This window comes from Myxocyprinus asiaticus, chromosome 10, assembly GCF_019703515.2.
Source record: "Myxocyprinus asiaticus isolate MX2 ecotype Aquarium Trade chromosome 10, UBuf_Myxa_2, whole genome shotgun sequence".
Classification (NCBI taxonomy): Eukaryota; Metazoa; Chordata; class Actinopteri; order Cypriniformes; family Catostomidae; genus Myxocyprinus; species Myxocyprinus asiaticus.
This window is the reverse complement of record NC_059353.1, coordinates 19,169,856-19,189,031: the sequence shown is the minus strand read 5'-3', so window position 1 is coordinate 19,189,031 and position 19,176 is coordinate 19,169,856. Positions and strand designations below refer to the sequence as shown.

Genomic DNA, 19,176 nt, shown 5'->3' with positions numbered 1-19,176 from the left:
TCAGGCATAGGCATCTCAGTAATAACGCGAGTTACAAGATGTGGTGTAATTCAAAAATCTTCATTAAATATCTCCCAATTAACCGACATTAACAATAGTAGCACCCGTAGAGTCCAGAATCATGCGCTCTCCGCTTTCCTTTCATCTCTTGCCCTCATGAGAGAGCATGTGTTCCCCTCATTAAAGTTTAAGCAACAACAAGTGAAAAATAAACTATTAATACATTCATCCAACTAAATGAAAAGGCAAGGAAGGACATTTATAAATAAAATAATTCTTTATTCAATATTAAAGGGGTCATGAAATGCTCTTAAAAATATTTTTATTATGTTCCTTGAGGTTAGCTTATAATGTTATAAAAGTTTTTTTGCTTAAAAAATGGTAAAATATTTGTAAAACATGACCATTTTCCATCCTCATTCTGACCCTCTATCAGAAACGCTCGGTTTTAGGCTGCTGCTTCTTTAAAACTTGAAAGTAAACGGCCACTGTTCTGATTTGCTGACCTCATTGCAATGGAAAAATAGTATCCATGCCTCTCGCCGTGTATATTAGTATCTTACTGCACCGTTATTTAATTTCACTTTGCTTTCTTCAAACATAATACAATTATTCAACTCAAACAAATATTCTTTATCTGTTTATGTATTGATCTGATAAGCAGCAGTGATTTTAAGCCCAAACCCGAAACAGCTCCCTGTCTTTATCATTCGTTCTCCTAGCAAGTACTGTTGCAATAGGCTGTATTTTATGTTAGCATCGTAGGCAACATTTGTAACAGTATTGTAACTGTAAACACACACAGTTTTAACAAGCACGACAGCCCCTCAGTACACCAGAGCAGAAGGGGGGAAAAATTTGCCTTACCGTTTATCAAGCACTGAAACTTTGCTTGATGCAGAACAATCTGGAATAATGTTAAACAAGTAACAGTCACCTCTTTGCATCCTGAACTTGTTCAGAACGTTGAATCTTTGTGACACCTGCACTAAAAACAATCTAAACACAGCACAACAAATGAAACAGAGAGCAGGTGCCTCAACATGCATTTTTGAGACTTTAAGTTCATTTAACTAGATAGATTTTTTTTGCGGGAAATAGGTGACTAAAAATGTGCCGGTCCTGCGCAAGATGCTGAAGAAACAGTGAGACGCGATACAACATTTAAAGAGATTCGTCCAGCATGTGTTTACATAGGAAAACAATACATAGGAACCCGGCCCGAAACCCCATAAAATAAGGTATTAAATATAATGCAAAAACTAAAATATAAATAAAATAAGGAATAATAATAATTATATGAAATAATGACAAAAAATCAATAACCAAAAATGTCACATTAAGTTTAATTGCACCTGTGGGTTATCAGTTTGTCTTCAGTTTGACACTGAGCTTCATTTTTTATAGGGCTATCTATCTTAACATAGAGAATATTTTGTTAGCCTATACTTGTTTTAAAGTCTTATTAAAGAAAGCTTTTTTTTAATAAGCCTTTTCAACTTTTTTTGTCAGCAAAAACTAGACAAAGTGATATTACTGGGAAGAGGAAAATTCAGTTAATAGTGACAGTGTGCAGAAAGCTTACATATAGCCAGTTATGACAGAGATTCTGATAAAAGGTGAAATGATCAGTATCGGCCGATCAGGTGACAAGAATATTGGTGAACGGTATTGGCTGTAACAATCCACAACTTGGCAAGTTCGGCGACAATATACCTAATTACGTCTTCGTTTCGGGCAGCACCATCAATCTGACGTTGCATATTTTCATCAGCCCAAATATTCAAAAGAGCCCTGGTTTCATCTACTTGCTAGTATTGACAATTCTCCATTCTCCATTCATCTCTTGAGGTTAGCTAGTAGTAGCTAGATATGAAAAATTGGTAATGAGTATCTTGGTGCTGACCCTCTGACCTGACTCAGCTAAAATCCGCCTTTGACAATGAGCCCGCCTCAATTCCCAGTTGGCATTTTTTGGCCCAAGGGTAAACGTCGGGCCAAAGGCCATCGGCTGTTGGCCCCAAGGAAGCCCAGAGGAGGCACGATGGAGCCCCGGAAGTGACAGTGGGAACGCAACTGGCCCTGGCATGCACTAGCACACCCTAATTTGGTCCAATAGTGGAAACACGGCTATAGAGACTCAGGGGTGGGCTCCTTTGACTTGGGCCATCAAGCAACCACCTAACAACCACCCAGACCACCCTAACAACTGCATAGCAACATGCAAACAACCACTCAGAATACCTTAGCAACTGCATAACAACGCCCTGACAAATACAGTGCACACAACACCCCAGCATTGTTATGTATGAGTTTTCAGAAGCAAGAACCACTGATATTTTCTTTTAAACAATGTAAAAATCTAGTCATTACTGTTTGTCTTGTTTTGTTTGGCATATTATCCCAAAAATAGATTTTTGCGGGAAATTTAGCACAATGATTTTTATGTACCTAGAGAGTTGACGCAAGCCACAATTTGAGTCTTGGTTCCATTTCCACAGTTGCCATTGCTGGGCACACATGCACCCTCAAGCTGCACCTGCCACAGGAAGCACACCGGATCCTCACAGGGCATCGACTCCAGGAGATGGGCACAGTTTTCTGTTCCAGATCCTTCTTCCAGAATCTCTCTCCTCCTCTGACTGTAGCCTGTGAGTAGAACAAGAGAGAGAGAGAGAGAGAGAGAGAGAGAGAGAGAGAGAGAGAGAGAGAGAGAGAGACAGACCAGTTGATTGGGGTATTGTGAGGAAAATGAGTGGCAGTTTTTGGCCAGTGAGTTCTGGACTGAAATTCTAGAGGTGGCTAAATATGCCAGCAATAGAAACTGATTTGAAAAGACTTTCTGTCACAGCTTTTGTTAGCAGAATGAATTCTTCCTGTTGCTCTGCCGTAATTTGCCTGCTCTTTTCATTCTCTCATTTGTAAGGCTGTGAGCTATGACTGCAAGCTGAGATTTTGGATTATGAAAAATTAACACATGGAAGTACTGGTTAAACGTGAGGGCAAAACATTATTTTCATATTGAAATAGACATGTATCTTGCTGCTTGAAAGATCATCAGTCTTTTCATTTAAGTGTTTTAGAAAAAAAAAAACTGCAATATTTCATATACTGGCATACGTTTCTGAAGCCAGCTCTGGACAATATCAATATGCATAGCAGTACAGTGCATTAATTATAAATAATGATGAACCAGGCATTATTCCAAGCATAATTTATCATATTGCAGCAAACTGGATGATCTGATGGCTTTCTATAGATGAGTGTAATAGCTGTCTGAATGCCATCTGATCCTATTTTCAGTCTACGATGGTTAGAAACTAACTTCCCATATCTTTGCTTCTTAAGTATGTAAATGCTGGTGGTGAGGTCTCACATCCCAGCAGGATGGTTTGAATTGGCAGTCCTTAAAAAAAATCATAAGGAAGCAAATCCCTGCAGCTATGTTCCAGCATCTTTTGGAAAGCATTCCCAGAAGAGTGGAGGCTATTTTAGCAGCAAAGGGAGGACAAACTCCTTATAAATGCCCCCAGTTTTTTAATTAAATGTTTAATAAACACATATGGGTGTGGTGTTTGGGTGTCCACATACATTTATCTATGTTTGTCATTGCCTTATTATAATATTTACTTTGACCCAAGCACTAAAATTTAAGTTCTGTTCGTCAAAGACAATACATGACAGTTTGACAGTGTAACAAACAACCGGCGGCACCTCTGAGCTGTTAAAACAGCATTCTTATTTCTTAGATGTCACCGGTGCAATCCCAGGACACCAAAAGAACAAATTACAACAACCAATCATTCCAAAACTACACTAGTGGAGGACATCCTCCCATAGAGAATGCACTCCATATGCTTGTGCGCGCACACACATATTCACGCACAGTCACATCTAGAGCCCGGCCTCTGGATCAATCGAGAGGAATGCCTGGATGGCCAATGCCCTCCTCCAAACTGTGAAAAACAATTTGGTGGAGACACATCCCTGCGGATATTAATAATTGAAAGGTTCACGGGAGCTATCGGATTTATTCATGGAAAAGACTGGTGGGCTGCAGGCAAAGGTTCACTTCCAATACTTCAGAACCTTATAAGTCCCACTTCAATGCTCCATGCTCACATTAATGCTGGATAGAATTTACCACTTATAATCATTACCAGCCCTGTGTTCAATTCATTCCTCTGCACACGCTTACATTCACGGGCTGAAGATCACACAAGGAGGACAGAAAATATGACTATGGGCAATTGGAGATTTTTTAATGCACTAGAAATGTTAATAAAACAACATAAAACAAATCTACGAGGCCCCTCTGATTAAATCTGTGTTTGTGTGTAGGACAGAAGTTCATTTTTCTATTTTGAATGCTCTAGGGCTGAGTTCTGCATAGATCAACCAATATCAAGACCAACTTGTACTGTGAAACAGTACTGAGGTAAAATGCTACAAAACAGTAAATAGACTAACAAGCTGCATTCTAAACAACAATAAATGTGAATCCAGGCACGCAAACTATGGGATAATCCTGTAGGAAAGAAAAATCACAAATTACATTTCCTTAATATCTCATTTGTTTCTCCTAGATAGCAAAAAGCTTAAATGGAATGCAAATGGAGGCTTTTTCCTCAAGTCTCTTGCTTCTCAGATTTTTCTGAGAAAAAATAAATAAAATACTGACTCTATATATGTATGTACTATATACTTAAAACAGAATACTTACAGGGATAGTTCACCTAAAAATGAAAATTCTGTCATCATTTACTCACTCTCATGTGCTTCCAAACCTGTAGTACTTTCTTCTGTGGAACACACGCACACACACACAAATAGGCAGAATGACAGCATTAGTTACCATTCACTTTCATTATATGGAAAAAAAATAAATAATTTCAATGAAAGTGAATGGTGACTGTTTAATGAAGAAAGCCAAATGGGTTTAGAACAACTTGACTGTGAGGAAATTATGATATAATTTTCACTTTGGGGTGAACTATCCCTTTAAAACATAACCAAGAACTCCAATTTTTACTCAGTCTAGGATTATAGAAAGACATATATATATATATATATATATATATATATATATATATATATATATATATATATATTTTTTTTTAACCTCAGGTTTTTAACCTCAGGTGGATTATGAGATTGCAGCAGTGTGTTAAAGGGATAGTTCACCCACAAATAAAAATTATCTCATAATTTACTCACCCTCATACTATCCCATATTTCTTATTTTATCGTGCCCAAGAGAGGGGGTGGGCTGTGCCCAATTCTGGATCGCGTACCTTGAACAGGGCCTTACACAGTGTATGACTTTCTTTCTTCTGCAGAACACAAAGATTTTAGAAGAATATTTCAGCTCTGTAGGTCCATACAATGCAAGCGAATAGTGGCCAGAACTCTTAAAAGCAAATAAAGGCAGCATAAAAGAAATCCATATGACTCCAGTGGTTAAATGTATGTCATCTGAAGCTATGTGATCGCTTTGGGTGAGAAACAGATCAATATTTAAATCCACTTTCACTTTCAGAATGTGAAAAATATGTGTTTTTCACCCACACCTATCATATCGCTTCTAAAGACCTAGATTTAACCACTGGAGTCATGTGGATTACTTTTATGCTGCCTTTATGTGATTTTGGGGCTTGAAAGGTCTGGCCACCATTCACTTGCATTGTGAGGACCTACATAGCTGAGATATTTTTCTAAAAATCTTCATTTGTGTTCTGCAGAAGAAAGAAAGCCATACACATCAGGGATGACATGAGAGTGAGTAAACGATGAGAGAATTTAAATTTTTTTGGTGAACTATCCCTTTAAGAATTATTATTATGATACCAAAGAATGGGAATATTTCTGATTAAAAAAGCCTCACTTATGATAGTGGGACATCAGTCTGCCCCCTGCTAAATTATCTCATTATAGGGCAGTACTCTGGCATCTTACTTCAGCAGCAGATGGTATCATCTTCAACACTGGTGCCTCTCACCAGGAGAAGTGCTGTCAGTTATAGAAACTCTGTTAACTTCAGTTTAGCTCAGTGGAGACATGCAGTAAATGTGCAGTGTTCTTGAGAGAGGGCTTATGAGCAAATATGTATAGATACAGTACAAACCCTTTAAAATGCTGAGATCATCCATTTAAGAGCTTATTTAAATGTTTACAGTATTTAATACATTCTATTAATAATAGTGTAGAATAATTTTTATTGATGGCATTTGACATTTCTTAAAGGTTGTCCTACCCTTTCGTCCTTGGGTCTCCATGCAGTTGTCGTGGAGACAGGCTCCCCAGGAGGACCAGGATGAGAGCAGGCATTGCTGTGGACAGGGTATGGAGCAGGGTTGTACTGCAGAGGGCAAATCTCCTGCACACAAATGCCCACTTACTGGCCTAGACACTGAGAAATGAAAGAGAGAGAGAGAGTCATAAAGATATACAGAGAAAGTATCAATACTTAATGTGAGTCAAATTGGGTCAGAATCTTTCTTGAGAAAAACAAAATGATTCAGTTAAAAGGCATAATTGTTCAATCTTTCCTGCTGAGCTACAATTCTCTACCTAGTCAAACAAAATAAATTGTTTGGATCAGAGAGAATCAAATTAATTTTCAAGCCATTGTAAGCCACTGCAAGTGTTTAACTTAAAAGGACAGTCCAGCTGAAAATAAAAATACTGTTGTCATTTACTCACCCTCATGTTGTTCCAAACATGTCTGCCTTTCTTTCTTCAGTGGAACTCAAGAGAATATATATATATATATATATATATATATATATATATATATATATATATATATATATATATATATATATATATATATATATATATATATATATATATATATATATATATATATATATATATATATATATATAACACTGAATTTAATTAGTTAATGGTTAATGGTGACTGGGGGCTGTCAGCCCCTAACACTCTTTCTAACATCTCCTTTTGTGCTCCAGGGAAGGAAGGAAGTCTTATCGGTTTGGAAAACATATAAATGATGACAGAATTTTTATTTTTGAGTAAACTATTCCATTATTCCTTTAAAAGATTCCAACTATGACTGCTGTCAAACAAGTGTTATTTGACACACTTTATTCTGTTAAAAAGAAATCAAAGTTGTTGAAGGCAGTACAGCAATGATTTACCTAACATAACCTCAACAGAACAAAATTTGCTCTTCATTTCATGTAATCACTTTAGTGAGTGTTCCTTCACCAAAACTGTTTGGAAAAACATCTTGAAAGTCTTTCATTTTGACAGTATTCTGTGAATATTAGTGAGCCCTCTGGGTCAGGTGGAAAGCAAACACCACTGGTGATTTTTATTGATCTTTATCTCCAAACAACATTGATTGAAAGGAGTCGTCTTCATCTGTGTGCCTCAGCTCAGCTTTTTTTTTTTTTTTTAAATCCATCCAATCCATCTGTGTTTTCAATGGCTATTGCGACTACTCAAAATTAATTTCAGAACAAGGTGACTCTTTTTGAGTACCTCTAATCATTTGAAAGATTTTTAACAGGTAGAATTTCTCATAATCTCACAACAAATGGAAGGGAGATTTGGCTAAACAATAACCCCTTTAACCTGGATTCCTTAAACCAAAATTAATTTTCTCATCTGTTTATCACTGTTTATCACCAATTACTATAAAAAACAACTTAAAACTACTACTTAGAAACACATTAATTTTGTACTTTAACCTGCAACAACCAGTAGTGTGGCACTACTATTTTCCCTATCTGTCACTCACTCGACATTGTGTCGATGTAGTGACACTAGGGGTTCGCTCTTGAGAGTCCCAATCACCTCTGATTTATTCAGAAAAGGCCAATGAGAATTGGTGAGTGGAATTTGCATACCACTCTCTGCCCCCGACAGACGGGTATAAAAGGAGATGGCGTGCACCACTCATTCAGACTTGTTCTTCGGAGACGAATGCACACATTGTGTTCGTCCCGTCACCTCATTCTACGTTCTGCTGGATTTAAGGCGCAGATCAGCGGTCTCACTGTTGCACGGTCGAGTATTGTTCTTCCCCTGGGCGCTTCGGCAGCTGAGTTCACAGGTGTAAAAGAGCAAACTTCCTCTAAAAGGGTTCGCATAGACTGTTGGCGTCTTTTTAAAGATGTCCTTTCACCTTTGCGCTACTGGATGCGGCCGTTATCTCTCCCCATCTGACGGCCATGGAATCTGTCTCAAGTGCTTGGGTCACCAGCACGCTGAGACAGCATTTGTGGATGGGACATGTTTTCACTGCGAGAATATGCCCATGAGAATGTTGTGGTCGTGGCTCTCTTCTTTCTTTGCGAGGCAGGGAGGTGTCCACTTTGGTGGTCCAAGAGCGACACCTGTGGCTCAACCTTGCGGAGATACGTGACACCGAGACGGTTTGCTTTCTCGATGCGCCCATCTCCCAAGGGGGGCTTTTCGGCGACACTGTCAAGGACTTCGCCCCCTTCTCGACGGTGAAAAAGCAGACGGAGGCCATCAAACATATCCTGCCACAGCGCGACTCGGCCGCCAAGGCCGTCCTCCTTCAGAGAAGAAGATCCTCCCGCAGGAGGGCGGCAACGCCTGCCCGTCAGCCGGCCGATAAGAACCCCGGATGGGCTTTGAGACAGGAGACACAGGGATGAGATTGCTAGCACCGACCGGCCTGACCCAGGTGAGCACACGGGCTCCACTCCCGCCCCAACACGAGGCGAGCACACAGCAGCCTGTAACATCGCCGGGTGCCCACTGGAACCCAGCACCCAACTCATCGGTAAAAGAGCAGTTTCCTTACTCCCTGGGTCATTCTCTTGTGTTCGTTCTCGTGACGACCAGGCACTGAAAATATTCTCGGTCAGCGAGTGGGAGGCGAGCACCTCGCGTTCCCTTGACCTCCGTCAGAGGGAAGCCAGCAAACAGGTAAGTTTGGCAGTTCTTGGGGCCGCTTGCCCGCCCCAACCACCATTCAATGTTGCGGGCCGGCAGAGCAGCACGCCACCCCCGGATGGTCTTCCCAGTGGGCCGTCGGCTCTGCCTCGCCACGAACCACCCACCCCGGGCATGATAAAACTGGTCATTCCTCTAGTGCCATTAGCGCGGAGGCTGGGAGCCTGGTTAGCGCTCTCCAGCCCATCACGATGGCTTATCAGGACGATCTGTCTTGGCTACGTGATCCAGTTCACCAGACACCCGCCCAGGTTCAGTGGCATCCTCTTCACCTCGGTACGCAGTGAGGATGCCTCGGTCCTTCGGGCGGAGGTCGCTACCATTCTGGCGAAGGGAGCGATAGAGCCAGGCCGAGACATATAAGGCTTCTACAGCCCTTATTTTATCGTGCCCAAGAGAGGGGGTGGGCTGTGCCCAATTCTGGATCGCGTACCTTGAACAGGGCCTTACACAGGCTTCCATTCAAGATGCTATCACAGAAGCGCATCCTGGCATCAGTGCGACATCAGGGTTGGTTCGTGGCCATCGACCTGAAGGATGTGTGTCGATCTTTCCTCAACACAGACCGTTTCTTTGGTTTGTCTTCAAGGGGCGAGCGTACCAGTACAAGGTCCTCCCCTTCGGTCTGTCCCCTGTCCCTTCGCATCTTTACCAAAGTCGCAGAGGCTGCCCTGGCTCTGCTAAGGGAGAAGGGCATTCGCATCCTCAATTATCTCGACGACTGGCTGATCCTAGCCCACTCGGGAGATCTATTGTGTGCACAAAGGCACTTGTGCTTGTGCTTAAGCTACAGACTCGAGTCCCGAGGTGGGCATGGTGCCAAGGCAACCAGCAGGTGATATTATAAAGATAAATAATCACACCAGGGTGCCGCCACACCTTCAGCCCTTGGTCAGACCTGCCATTTCTGAACTGGCAGGGTTTCCCTTAGAGCAGGCCTCGAGGCATGTCGTTGTCATGACAGATACCTCGAATTCGGGCTGGGGCACCGTGTGCAACGGGCAGGTAGTGTCGGGGCTGTGGACGGGGCCCCACCTGCAATGGCATATCAACTGCCTAGAGTTGCTGGCAGTATCGCTGGCCCTGCGGAGGCTTCGGCCGTTGATTCAGGGTAAGCATGTGTTGGTCCGGAAGGACAACACAGCGACCGTGGCAAACATAAACATAATAGGGTTCAAAACAGTGTTACTATGAACGCAAACTTTAATACAGTGAAAAAGACACTCTATTAGCATAACATAAATATATATGAATAAATAAAAATCAACATTCTTTTGAATGTCCATGTACTAAAATAAAATATTTGATGCCATGAGTGTACATTCATTTACTATTACTGTTATTTTGAATGGCCATGGAAAATGAAGCAATGTGATAACAATTTTGCCTGGTCGCAAAATGAAGTCCATTAATTTACCTGATGAACTTTCACCTTTTGCTGACCCTTTATGCTTCGCAGAGCTAATGTGTGCTTCTAAATCACTTGCAACTTTATTAGCAATTGACACATAAGTGCCAGCTTTACATGTCATACTTTCTGCTTCCCACGAATCTCGACCTGGACAAAAGCATGGGAATTTTTTTTTCAAATCTTCTGTAAATTTGCACTTTCGTTTGGGCATTCTTTCCACTCAGCTGTCATTTGCTGCTACTGTCAAGCAACTGTTTGATGCCAAACACAACAGCGCTTTGCGGAGAGATTGACAGGCAGGAATTTGGCCAATAGTTGCTGCAAGCCTCTTATAATCGACCAACTGGTGTGCGAGAAGGTGGGACTTACAAAGAGGGGTTAAAGCAATGCAAATATGTGTGCACACACAACGAAGTGTTAGACCAGATGCACATCATAATGCAACTAAAGCCGAATCCCGGACATTTTCGCAAATTTAGAAATCCCGGCCAGACGCTTTTTTAAGGTCTGAAAAAGAGGACATGTCTGGGAAAAAGAGGACGTATGGTCACCCTATTTTAGGGACTTTGTTGCTGTGTCACTAGTAGGCATTCCTACTGCTGATCGCTATAACATTATTGATCGGCTTCACAACTGGACATAGCTTTAGAAAATCTCATAAAAGATTAGATATATTGATGGTAAAATTAAGATATTCTTATTTGACAAGGAAATGAACATTCTGTAGGGGAGAGTGTTTTATATTAACTGCAGCAATGCTCAATGCATCATATCTTAAACAGGATTATCAATCTATCAATGTTTGTAACAAACTCACTCACAATGCCAACAATTTCTTGTACATCATCCAAATTTGATAAGGAATTAGTTCATTTGCCCCTAAAAATGAGCACTGTGGGGAAAGTGGCTTTACAGTATATACACTGCAGCAGTGCTCAAAGCATCATATCATTAACAAAATGAATGATCTTTTAATGTATGAATGAAACTCACATGCAGGCAATTTCTAACACGGTTTTCAACGCATCATTTTTCTCTTCAGACATGTTCTGTAAGTTCGGTTCTCTGGTTTGTGTGCAGCTGTGTTGTGCTCTATTGTTAATATCAGTGTGATGGTCTGGTTGTAGCAAGTTCTTGCCTGAACACCCCATCTCACGAGCAAGGGCTGAGTGAACTGCTACTCTCATGCACTTCCATGAATGTGCACAAGAGAGCAATGGTCAGTGAAGAGTTTCACTAATAAATTAGATTAGATTACTTCTAATAAATTAGATGTTCACATAACATATTGTACTTAGCTTAAATTAGTTTAGCTGTTGAGCTATATTGTATATCCAAATAACAGTAGCTCATTATTTTGTCAGTTAGACTTACCCTCTTTTTTGTGATGAGGGGTGGAGTTGTCTGGAACCTGTATGCAATACAGCTGCCTGGTCTGAATCCCTCCACCACAGAGAATGCTAACATTATTTAGCCTTCTATCCTGCTGGCTGAGGAGAGGAGCCACCTGACAGTCCCCCCAATCTGTGCTCTTCCACACATAACTGGAGAACAAAACATACACACAATGTGGTAAAACACATGACTTTTTTATTGTCTCATTTTAAATTGTGCTAGTTTCCTCTCAAAAGTTGTGTTGGATATATGGACACAGTAAGATACAGCTGACGGATACTAATAGGCTTAGCTTCTTGTTTTCCGGTAAGAAAACATCTGCTAATGAAAATGCATTGACTTAGTCAAAGTGTTGTGTTGCATAAAGCAGAGATTTTAATGAAATAACAGTCTGCTGCAATTGATCAAATGCATAATCTCATTAATTAGCTTCTGCTAATCTTTGAAACGCAACAGGGGTTTTGGAAATAAATACTTGATCACAACACTTTAAAAATCTACTCTTTTTTTTTTTTTTTTTTTTACACTTATATTTACAGTGTGAATTAATTAAAGAAATATCTCACCCAAAATGAAAATTCTATCATTATTTACTCACCCTCATGTTGTTCCAAACCCATATGACTTTCTTTCTTCCATAGATACGTAAGGCACTATATTAGTTTCAGTCACCATTCAACTTCATTGCACCTTTCTCCATACAATGAGGATAAATGGTGACTGAGGCTTCTCCTTTTATGTTCCACAGAAAAAAGTAAGTTATATGGGTTTTGAACAACATAAGGGTGAGTAATTTTTTGGGGGGAGGGGGAGGGGAGGGTTGGGTTGGGAGGGGTTGGATTTGAACTATCCCTTTGATTATTATGGGAGGTATTTGAAGGCAAACCATGGATAGTGTTAATACAAACCTGGGACAGTTTGGAAGTAAATCTCCAATGATGTTACAAGCCTCCTTTTCTTCAAGGGTGGGACATTCTTTGCCAAGACCAATGGGAGTGTGTGTTATGCTCCGACTCCTGACCCGAAAACCAGGAGACATATCTGATGCTCTACATGTCTTTGAACACGGACTCCAAACTGACCAATCAGAGGTCTCACAGTCTCTGGGCATAATGCATGGCTGGAATGTTCCAGGGCTGTTGTCAAGGGTACAAAGGCTTTGGACAAGAAAACAAATACATTTAGAATGAGAGGCAGAGGAGAAAACACACTTTCAAAAATACATACTTCAATGCAGTCACAAATGAACAGAAGACAGTTTCTGTTTTTTGGAGTTTAAAGAATACAGTTTGAGAGAGTGAGATGAATGGCCGAATTGTTCCTCTACTGTTGGAATTTGATAAGGCATCATAGTTGTTCAATAAAAACAAACTTACAAAAAACCCCACAAAATAATAGATTACAATTCTATGGCAACAGAGCCAACTTTGATTTGTTTGGGAAAAATCTGCATATTTAATAGCAGTGATGTATTTGAAGAAAAGAGAAGACAAACTTCATTTTTAGTCAGAAATTGTTTAACACACAGCAATGCTTGAGTGATCGTAAAGCAAACTAAGGCATCTGAAGTGTTATGCAAAGCAAGACGGCAGACAATATGAATCTAAAGTGAAGGATATTTAAATGAGCTATTCACCTTTGTACCCTACAAAGCAATGTCTGCATGCAGTATAAAATATGAATAAATGCGATACCTAATCAGCAATTCATCCGTATAAGTCACCCAATTCAATTACTTGTGTTTATCATAATCCGTTTGTGTAGCACTCATTTTCACTTCATTTTCAATGATAATTAGACTATAATTGTAAAAACTGCTGAAATTGAACTCAGATGGGAAATATTCAAATCACTACATTACATTAGGAATGCACATAGGATACACAAATGAATATGTAAATTAGTGCAAATGCTCTGCCTCACTGTAAAATAATGCTGCGGCCTCTCTCTTGTTATGCTACACCTGCAGTAAACCTGTCAGATCCCATTCTGCTCTACAGAACACTACAGCCCCTCCCCCCTTTGAACTGTGAATAATGATGATTGAAAATCCATGTTAAACAAATGCAGAATGAGAAATCTACTCCTTGGAAAAAGGGGGGTAAATCTCCTTGTATCTGTAGCAAAAATATAAAAACATATATAAAACATACAGTATATACTGACAGAATGCCATCACAATGTCAGATCTTGCTGTCTGACACAGATTTGCTCTCAGTGTTGTCAAACAATGGAAATAAACACAGATGTCATACACAACACTCAATAAGTGCAAAATTACACTACATCAACTCTAATTTTATAAGTCTGTGTCTTCATAAGCCAATGGCAAATGCCAATGCCAATAAGTGTGAGTAATGAGGATATTTATGCGTCAAAACGTAACAGCCTTTTACCACCTGACATGAGGATTAACTGGGGATGATCCCTATTTTATACTCTGTCTAATCCGACACATCAAACGTTGTTAGTCATCTCACATCATATTAGACCACACCCATGACACACTGCTCCATATACAAAATGACATAATTTCCTGTGATTATCTGTAATATGTTTAAATTTGTTTGTGTAATATTATGCTATATGTGTAGTATGATGCAGCCATATATTAAAGACATGGTTCACTAAAAATGAAAATTCTGTCATCATTTACTCACCCTCATGTTGTTCCAAACATGCATGACCTTTTTTTTTTTTTTTCATGGACAAAAAGTGATGCTAGACCAGGGGTCAGGAACCTTTTTTCTCTAATGAGCCAATTTTTTAATTTTTAGTTAATGCATTTTTTTTTTTTTTTTTTTAAAGAGCCATAGCACAAAATAATAATTTACAATAAATTTTTTTTATTTTTTATTATGCCTATAGAATACTCAAAAACACAAAAACAAACAAATATGCAACAATTAATAGGTAACATCTTGCAATATGGAACTGAGTACACGTGTTTGTGCTGGTCTCCATAAAATGACTTCATTTTACATTTGTTCATGAAAAAGTTTACTTCCCTTTTGGGCTGGGTGATATGTAAAAAATATTTTAAAGATAATCGCCTTAAAAAAATATTGTGATATCTGATTATATCGTCAACCCCCCTGCCGAGGGTCAGTGAATATTTTTGCTTTATTGATTTTGCTTAAAAAATGTAATTAGTTTATTGAAACATGAAAAACTTAAACAAAAGACATTTCTAAATTCAAATTACACTTGAAACAAAACAAAAACACAATTAAATTAATGAAGTGATCAAAAATCTTATATATAACCACCCCAAATCCAAATATTCACCGTCTCCAACGTCCCCATTTGCCTTCACGCAAGTATTCGTCAACAACAACAGGTGTAAAATTATTTATAGCCTACAAATGAAGAATTAAAGACAATTATAAATGTAAAGATAATAATAATAATAATCATAATAAATAAGCCTAATAAATTCCCATGTGTTCCCAAAAAAATGCTGCCAAATGTGTGTTTTTATCAAACATGTTTTTATTGCGCTTATGTAACACAGTTAATGCTGCCTAAAGAAAACAAAATAGAACTAAATTTTAGGTTCAAGATGTCTTGTATTATTTTATGATTTAATCACTTTTGTCTTTGTTTTATATATTAGTGCCCGACAGATTTATCGGTTGGCCAATATTAGCCTTTCACAGATATATCGTATCGGCGTATGTGTTTTCCAATATGCGCAGATATGAAAACTTTTTTTTTTTCAGAACATATAATGCAGAAAACAATGCTTGGGGTGATTTAGAATTGGTGTCATAACATATTTTTTCCAGCAGAGTGCCCTCCGACTCCACTGTTCACAGAGCTAAGCTGACAGTGGTACTGCAGATGGTGCGGAGTTAAGCGGTGTCTTCACAGAAAGTTGCTAACTAGTTTGTGAAATACATACTGGAATGTTAATAAACAATGACCCCATAATTTTCCCTTTTCAATTTAACTAGTATAACGTTAACTCTGTCCCTGACAACCATGTCACTCATGTTCAACACATCTGTTTGCTATGTTAGCCAGCTATTATTTGTCAGTGCAGTCAGTAACGTAGCAGATTGTAAGGTAAACATCAGAGCATCTTTTTTCAGCTCAGCAGACAACGGTGCAGTGGTGGATTGTGTCTGTTGAGTGTTGATTTCACGCTATGTTGTAACCTAGTTGGTGAGACGCAATACTGGAAAGTAAATAAACAAAGTCCATCTTTTACTCTCCATGACAACATGCTTATAGCTAACTAGCTAACCGCATAGCTACTTTCATACCTTGTCAGCTGAGTGGAAGCTAATGTGTAAACATATATTCACCAAACTGTTTTGTTCAGGATTTGCAGTTTGGTATTCCCGAACTATTCCAGTCGTTGCATTTACAAAATGTAATATTTAAAAGTCTGGTTTTCCACTGTTGAAAGTTTCCCCTGAACTTGTGTAACAGAGCACGGTGTAACACCGCTGCCGCTGTTTATCTCTTGACTTGGCATCAGTGAACCGTGAGTTATTGTTTGTGACTGTTTTGTTATACATTTACAGCGAAATATTGCTGATGATGTTTTGATAAGCAAGAAAACTGTACTTAAGTACAATTTAGAGGTACTTGTACTTTACTTGAGTATTACCATGGCATTTTCTATTACTTTATACTTCCACCCCACTACATTTCAGAGGGAAATATTGTACTTTTTTCACTGCATTAATTTTTTTATCAGCTATAGTTACTAGCTAATTTTCAGATTAATATTTTATACGTAAAATATATGATCAGTTCAAATTAACTTTTATCTTTACATTTAAAAAATACCCATCTTAAAAATGCCCAGCTAAAATAAAATGTTCTTTCCTCTAACACCTACAGATGGCTGAAAAGCGACAGCGAATGGGCAGTAAGGTGTGAGACTCCACAGATGGTGATCTCAAAAAAAGCCTCGTCGCATTTGGAGGGTGGCGGGTTCTATTTCACACCCTGGGCTCACAAAAAATAACAAACGTTCGTAAAATTACTCTTAACCACTAAGATTAATAGTTATTGGGAAACGAGGCCCAGAAATCTATGCATGTGCGTGTCTTGGAGAAGCGCTTTCTTTGTACTTGTGAATAGCAGAGCTCACTGCACACACATATCAAATCAGATGTGCATCGGCGGCTTTTCTTTCGTCTGTTCTTCAAATATAATCATACGTTTCGTCATACACGTGTCTTTGTGTCTAATTTCTTGTCATATCACTCCGAGAAGTCTTACAGGTCGCCCTCCACAGTGGCTGGTTTATCAGCAAAATTACCCGCCACCCCGCATGAAAAATCTGCATTTGGCAGGTGTTAATTTCAAACCTTGTTCACCAGGAGTAGGCTGTATGACAAATTTGGGAGAAAAAATCAAAACTGTGTCATTGACTTCAAGCTTTGCAATCGCTCACACTTTCTGCAGGAAACTTATCTCTAGAAAGTTTTAAACAATCATGTGTTGGTGATGAATGGTGAGACACCCATCGAGCCACTTGATTTTTAACAAAGAGCCACTTGTGGCTCATGAGCCATAGGTTCCCGACCCCTGTGCTATACAGAATGCTAGTCTCAGTCAACTTTTACATTCATTGAATGGAAAACAGATGCAATGAATGTAAATGGTGACTGGAACTACAATAGTTCCTAAAATCTACTTTTGTGTTCCAAGGAAGAAAGAAAATCATACATGATTTGAAAGAGCCAGAGAGTGAGTAAACGATGACAAAATTGTAATTTTTGGGTGAACTATCCCTTTAACTCACATTGCAAGCTTCACCAGAATGCACCATGAAATAGGTAAAATAGAGCAAAAACTTGAAAGTCTACATTGGAGACTTAAAACCTTTATCAGTAGAGCCTGCCTGTGAATCAATATTTTGCAAAGGAGGCATCTTTAAAGTCATGTTCAAAGCCTGCCTTAGTTCCAGCATTCATTATCCTCTGTTTGTGGGAAATCCATACTCTTTGTGAGGGGAGGATGAGCTACATCTCAGTGACTTTTAATTTTACTCCGAAACTGAGAGTGCTAAACAAGAAAAAGGCACAAAGCACACCAAAACAGTGACTGACCGCTTTTCCAAACTCATGCTATGGATCCAGAGATTGTAGCAACAGAGTAAATTCAATCTTTCCATCATGCTGTAGTCCATTTTGCTCAGAGGGGCAGCTTTCCTATGCTGCTGCCAGGCATGTCTCCCTGCTCACCTTGTACTGTATGGTGGCGGGAAGGAGATTAATGGAGGACTAACCGATTTAACTAGGCCCACTTCATAGCAGTGCTTCAAAAATCCTGCAGCACAGCAATTCCTTTCACACAGGAAGCAGCAGTACCTTGCTTTCAAGAGCATAATCTGGGATTTAGACCTTAAAAGGGTTTATGTTCTCAGAAGGTTTGTCTCTCAGGCATGCATTGCTTGTACACAGATTATTGTAAATTGAATAGACACGCTCCATGTGTCTGTGTACATTTGGGGGCATCTTACCTCAACATGGCATTCTTGCCATCACTCCGCACACAACGAACTTGGCGTGTCTGGTAGCCGATCTCCACATCCAAGCTCTTGAGGCTGTGATGGTGGTGGTGGAGATAGTGATGGTGGTGTTGGGAGCTCTGGATATGTCGTTTCACCGTGTTCCTCTCGGCATCTCCTGTACTAAAGTCAAGCATGGTTCTACCACTCATCCAGAGTCCTTTATGTTGCGGCTGCCTGCACTCACTCCAGGAACCAACTTTAAGGCTGTAGTGATGTTCACCCTCCCCAACTGGGCAGGACAACAGGTTCACACAAGTTCTTGTTTGGGTGAGGTTGGGGCAGTTAGCACCTCCATACATTGGTGCCGCCAGCACATGGCGGGTTCGATGTTGGAGCCCATAACCGCATGTTCTACTGCAGCCAGACCATGAGGAGAAATCAGACACGACACAGTCATGTGGGCAGGGGATCAAGCAGGCCTGCTCCAGTGCAGGTCGTGGGGAGAAGAATTCACATATCCTCTCTGTGACAGCCGTGCGGTTTGAGGTGCGAACACAATGGACTTTCCGTCGCTGGATGCCGTGCTGGGCTGTGACACACTCTGCAGTCCGCAGTCTGAGCTCGTTGGACTGGAAGAAGGCTAGAACGCATAGCCCCCATTCTGACACCTCCCATTCAAAGAGGTCTTGGTGCCACTCACACACTTTAAAGCAAGGCCTCTGGCTCTCAGGTTTGTCTGCGTGCCGGCAGTTGGAGTGGTGCGTGGTCCAGCCTTCTGTGTGGATGCACCACACCGTCCTGGATTGAACACCACCAGTTCCACAGTCCTCTCCCATACACCTGCCCCAATGACCTAGAAAGGGGGGGAGGAAAGAATAAATGTTAATCTTGAAACGTAACCTAAATTGTTTAATAGGCATAACTCTTACATAACATCTTG

General features: G+C 39.9%; 1 protein-coding gene across 2 annotated transcripts in view; it reads right to left on the bottom strand.

The window, feature by feature from the left end:
* LOC127447176 (histamine N-methyltransferase) overlaps nucleotides 1-19,176 on the bottom strand; it is a 380,204-nt gene that overhangs the window by 179,930 nt on the left and 181,098 nt on the right. For both annotated transcript variants that reach the window (XM_051708810.1, XM_051708811.1), the window contains exons 4-8: nucleotides 18,246-19,089; nucleotides 12,670-12,918; nucleotides 11,741-11,910; nucleotides 6,254-6,409; nucleotides 2,452-2,649 (exon numbers count right to left, since the gene is read on the bottom strand). In XM_051708810.1, the coding sequence (XP_051564770.1) occupies nucleotides 2,452-2,649; nucleotides 6,254-6,409; nucleotides 11,741-11,910; nucleotides 12,670-12,918; nucleotides 18,246-19,089 (1,617 nt within the window). The remainder of the gene's footprint in view (nucleotides 1-2,451; nucleotides 2,650-6,253; nucleotides 6,410-11,740; nucleotides 11,911-12,669; nucleotides 12,919-18,245; nucleotides 19,090-19,176) is intronic.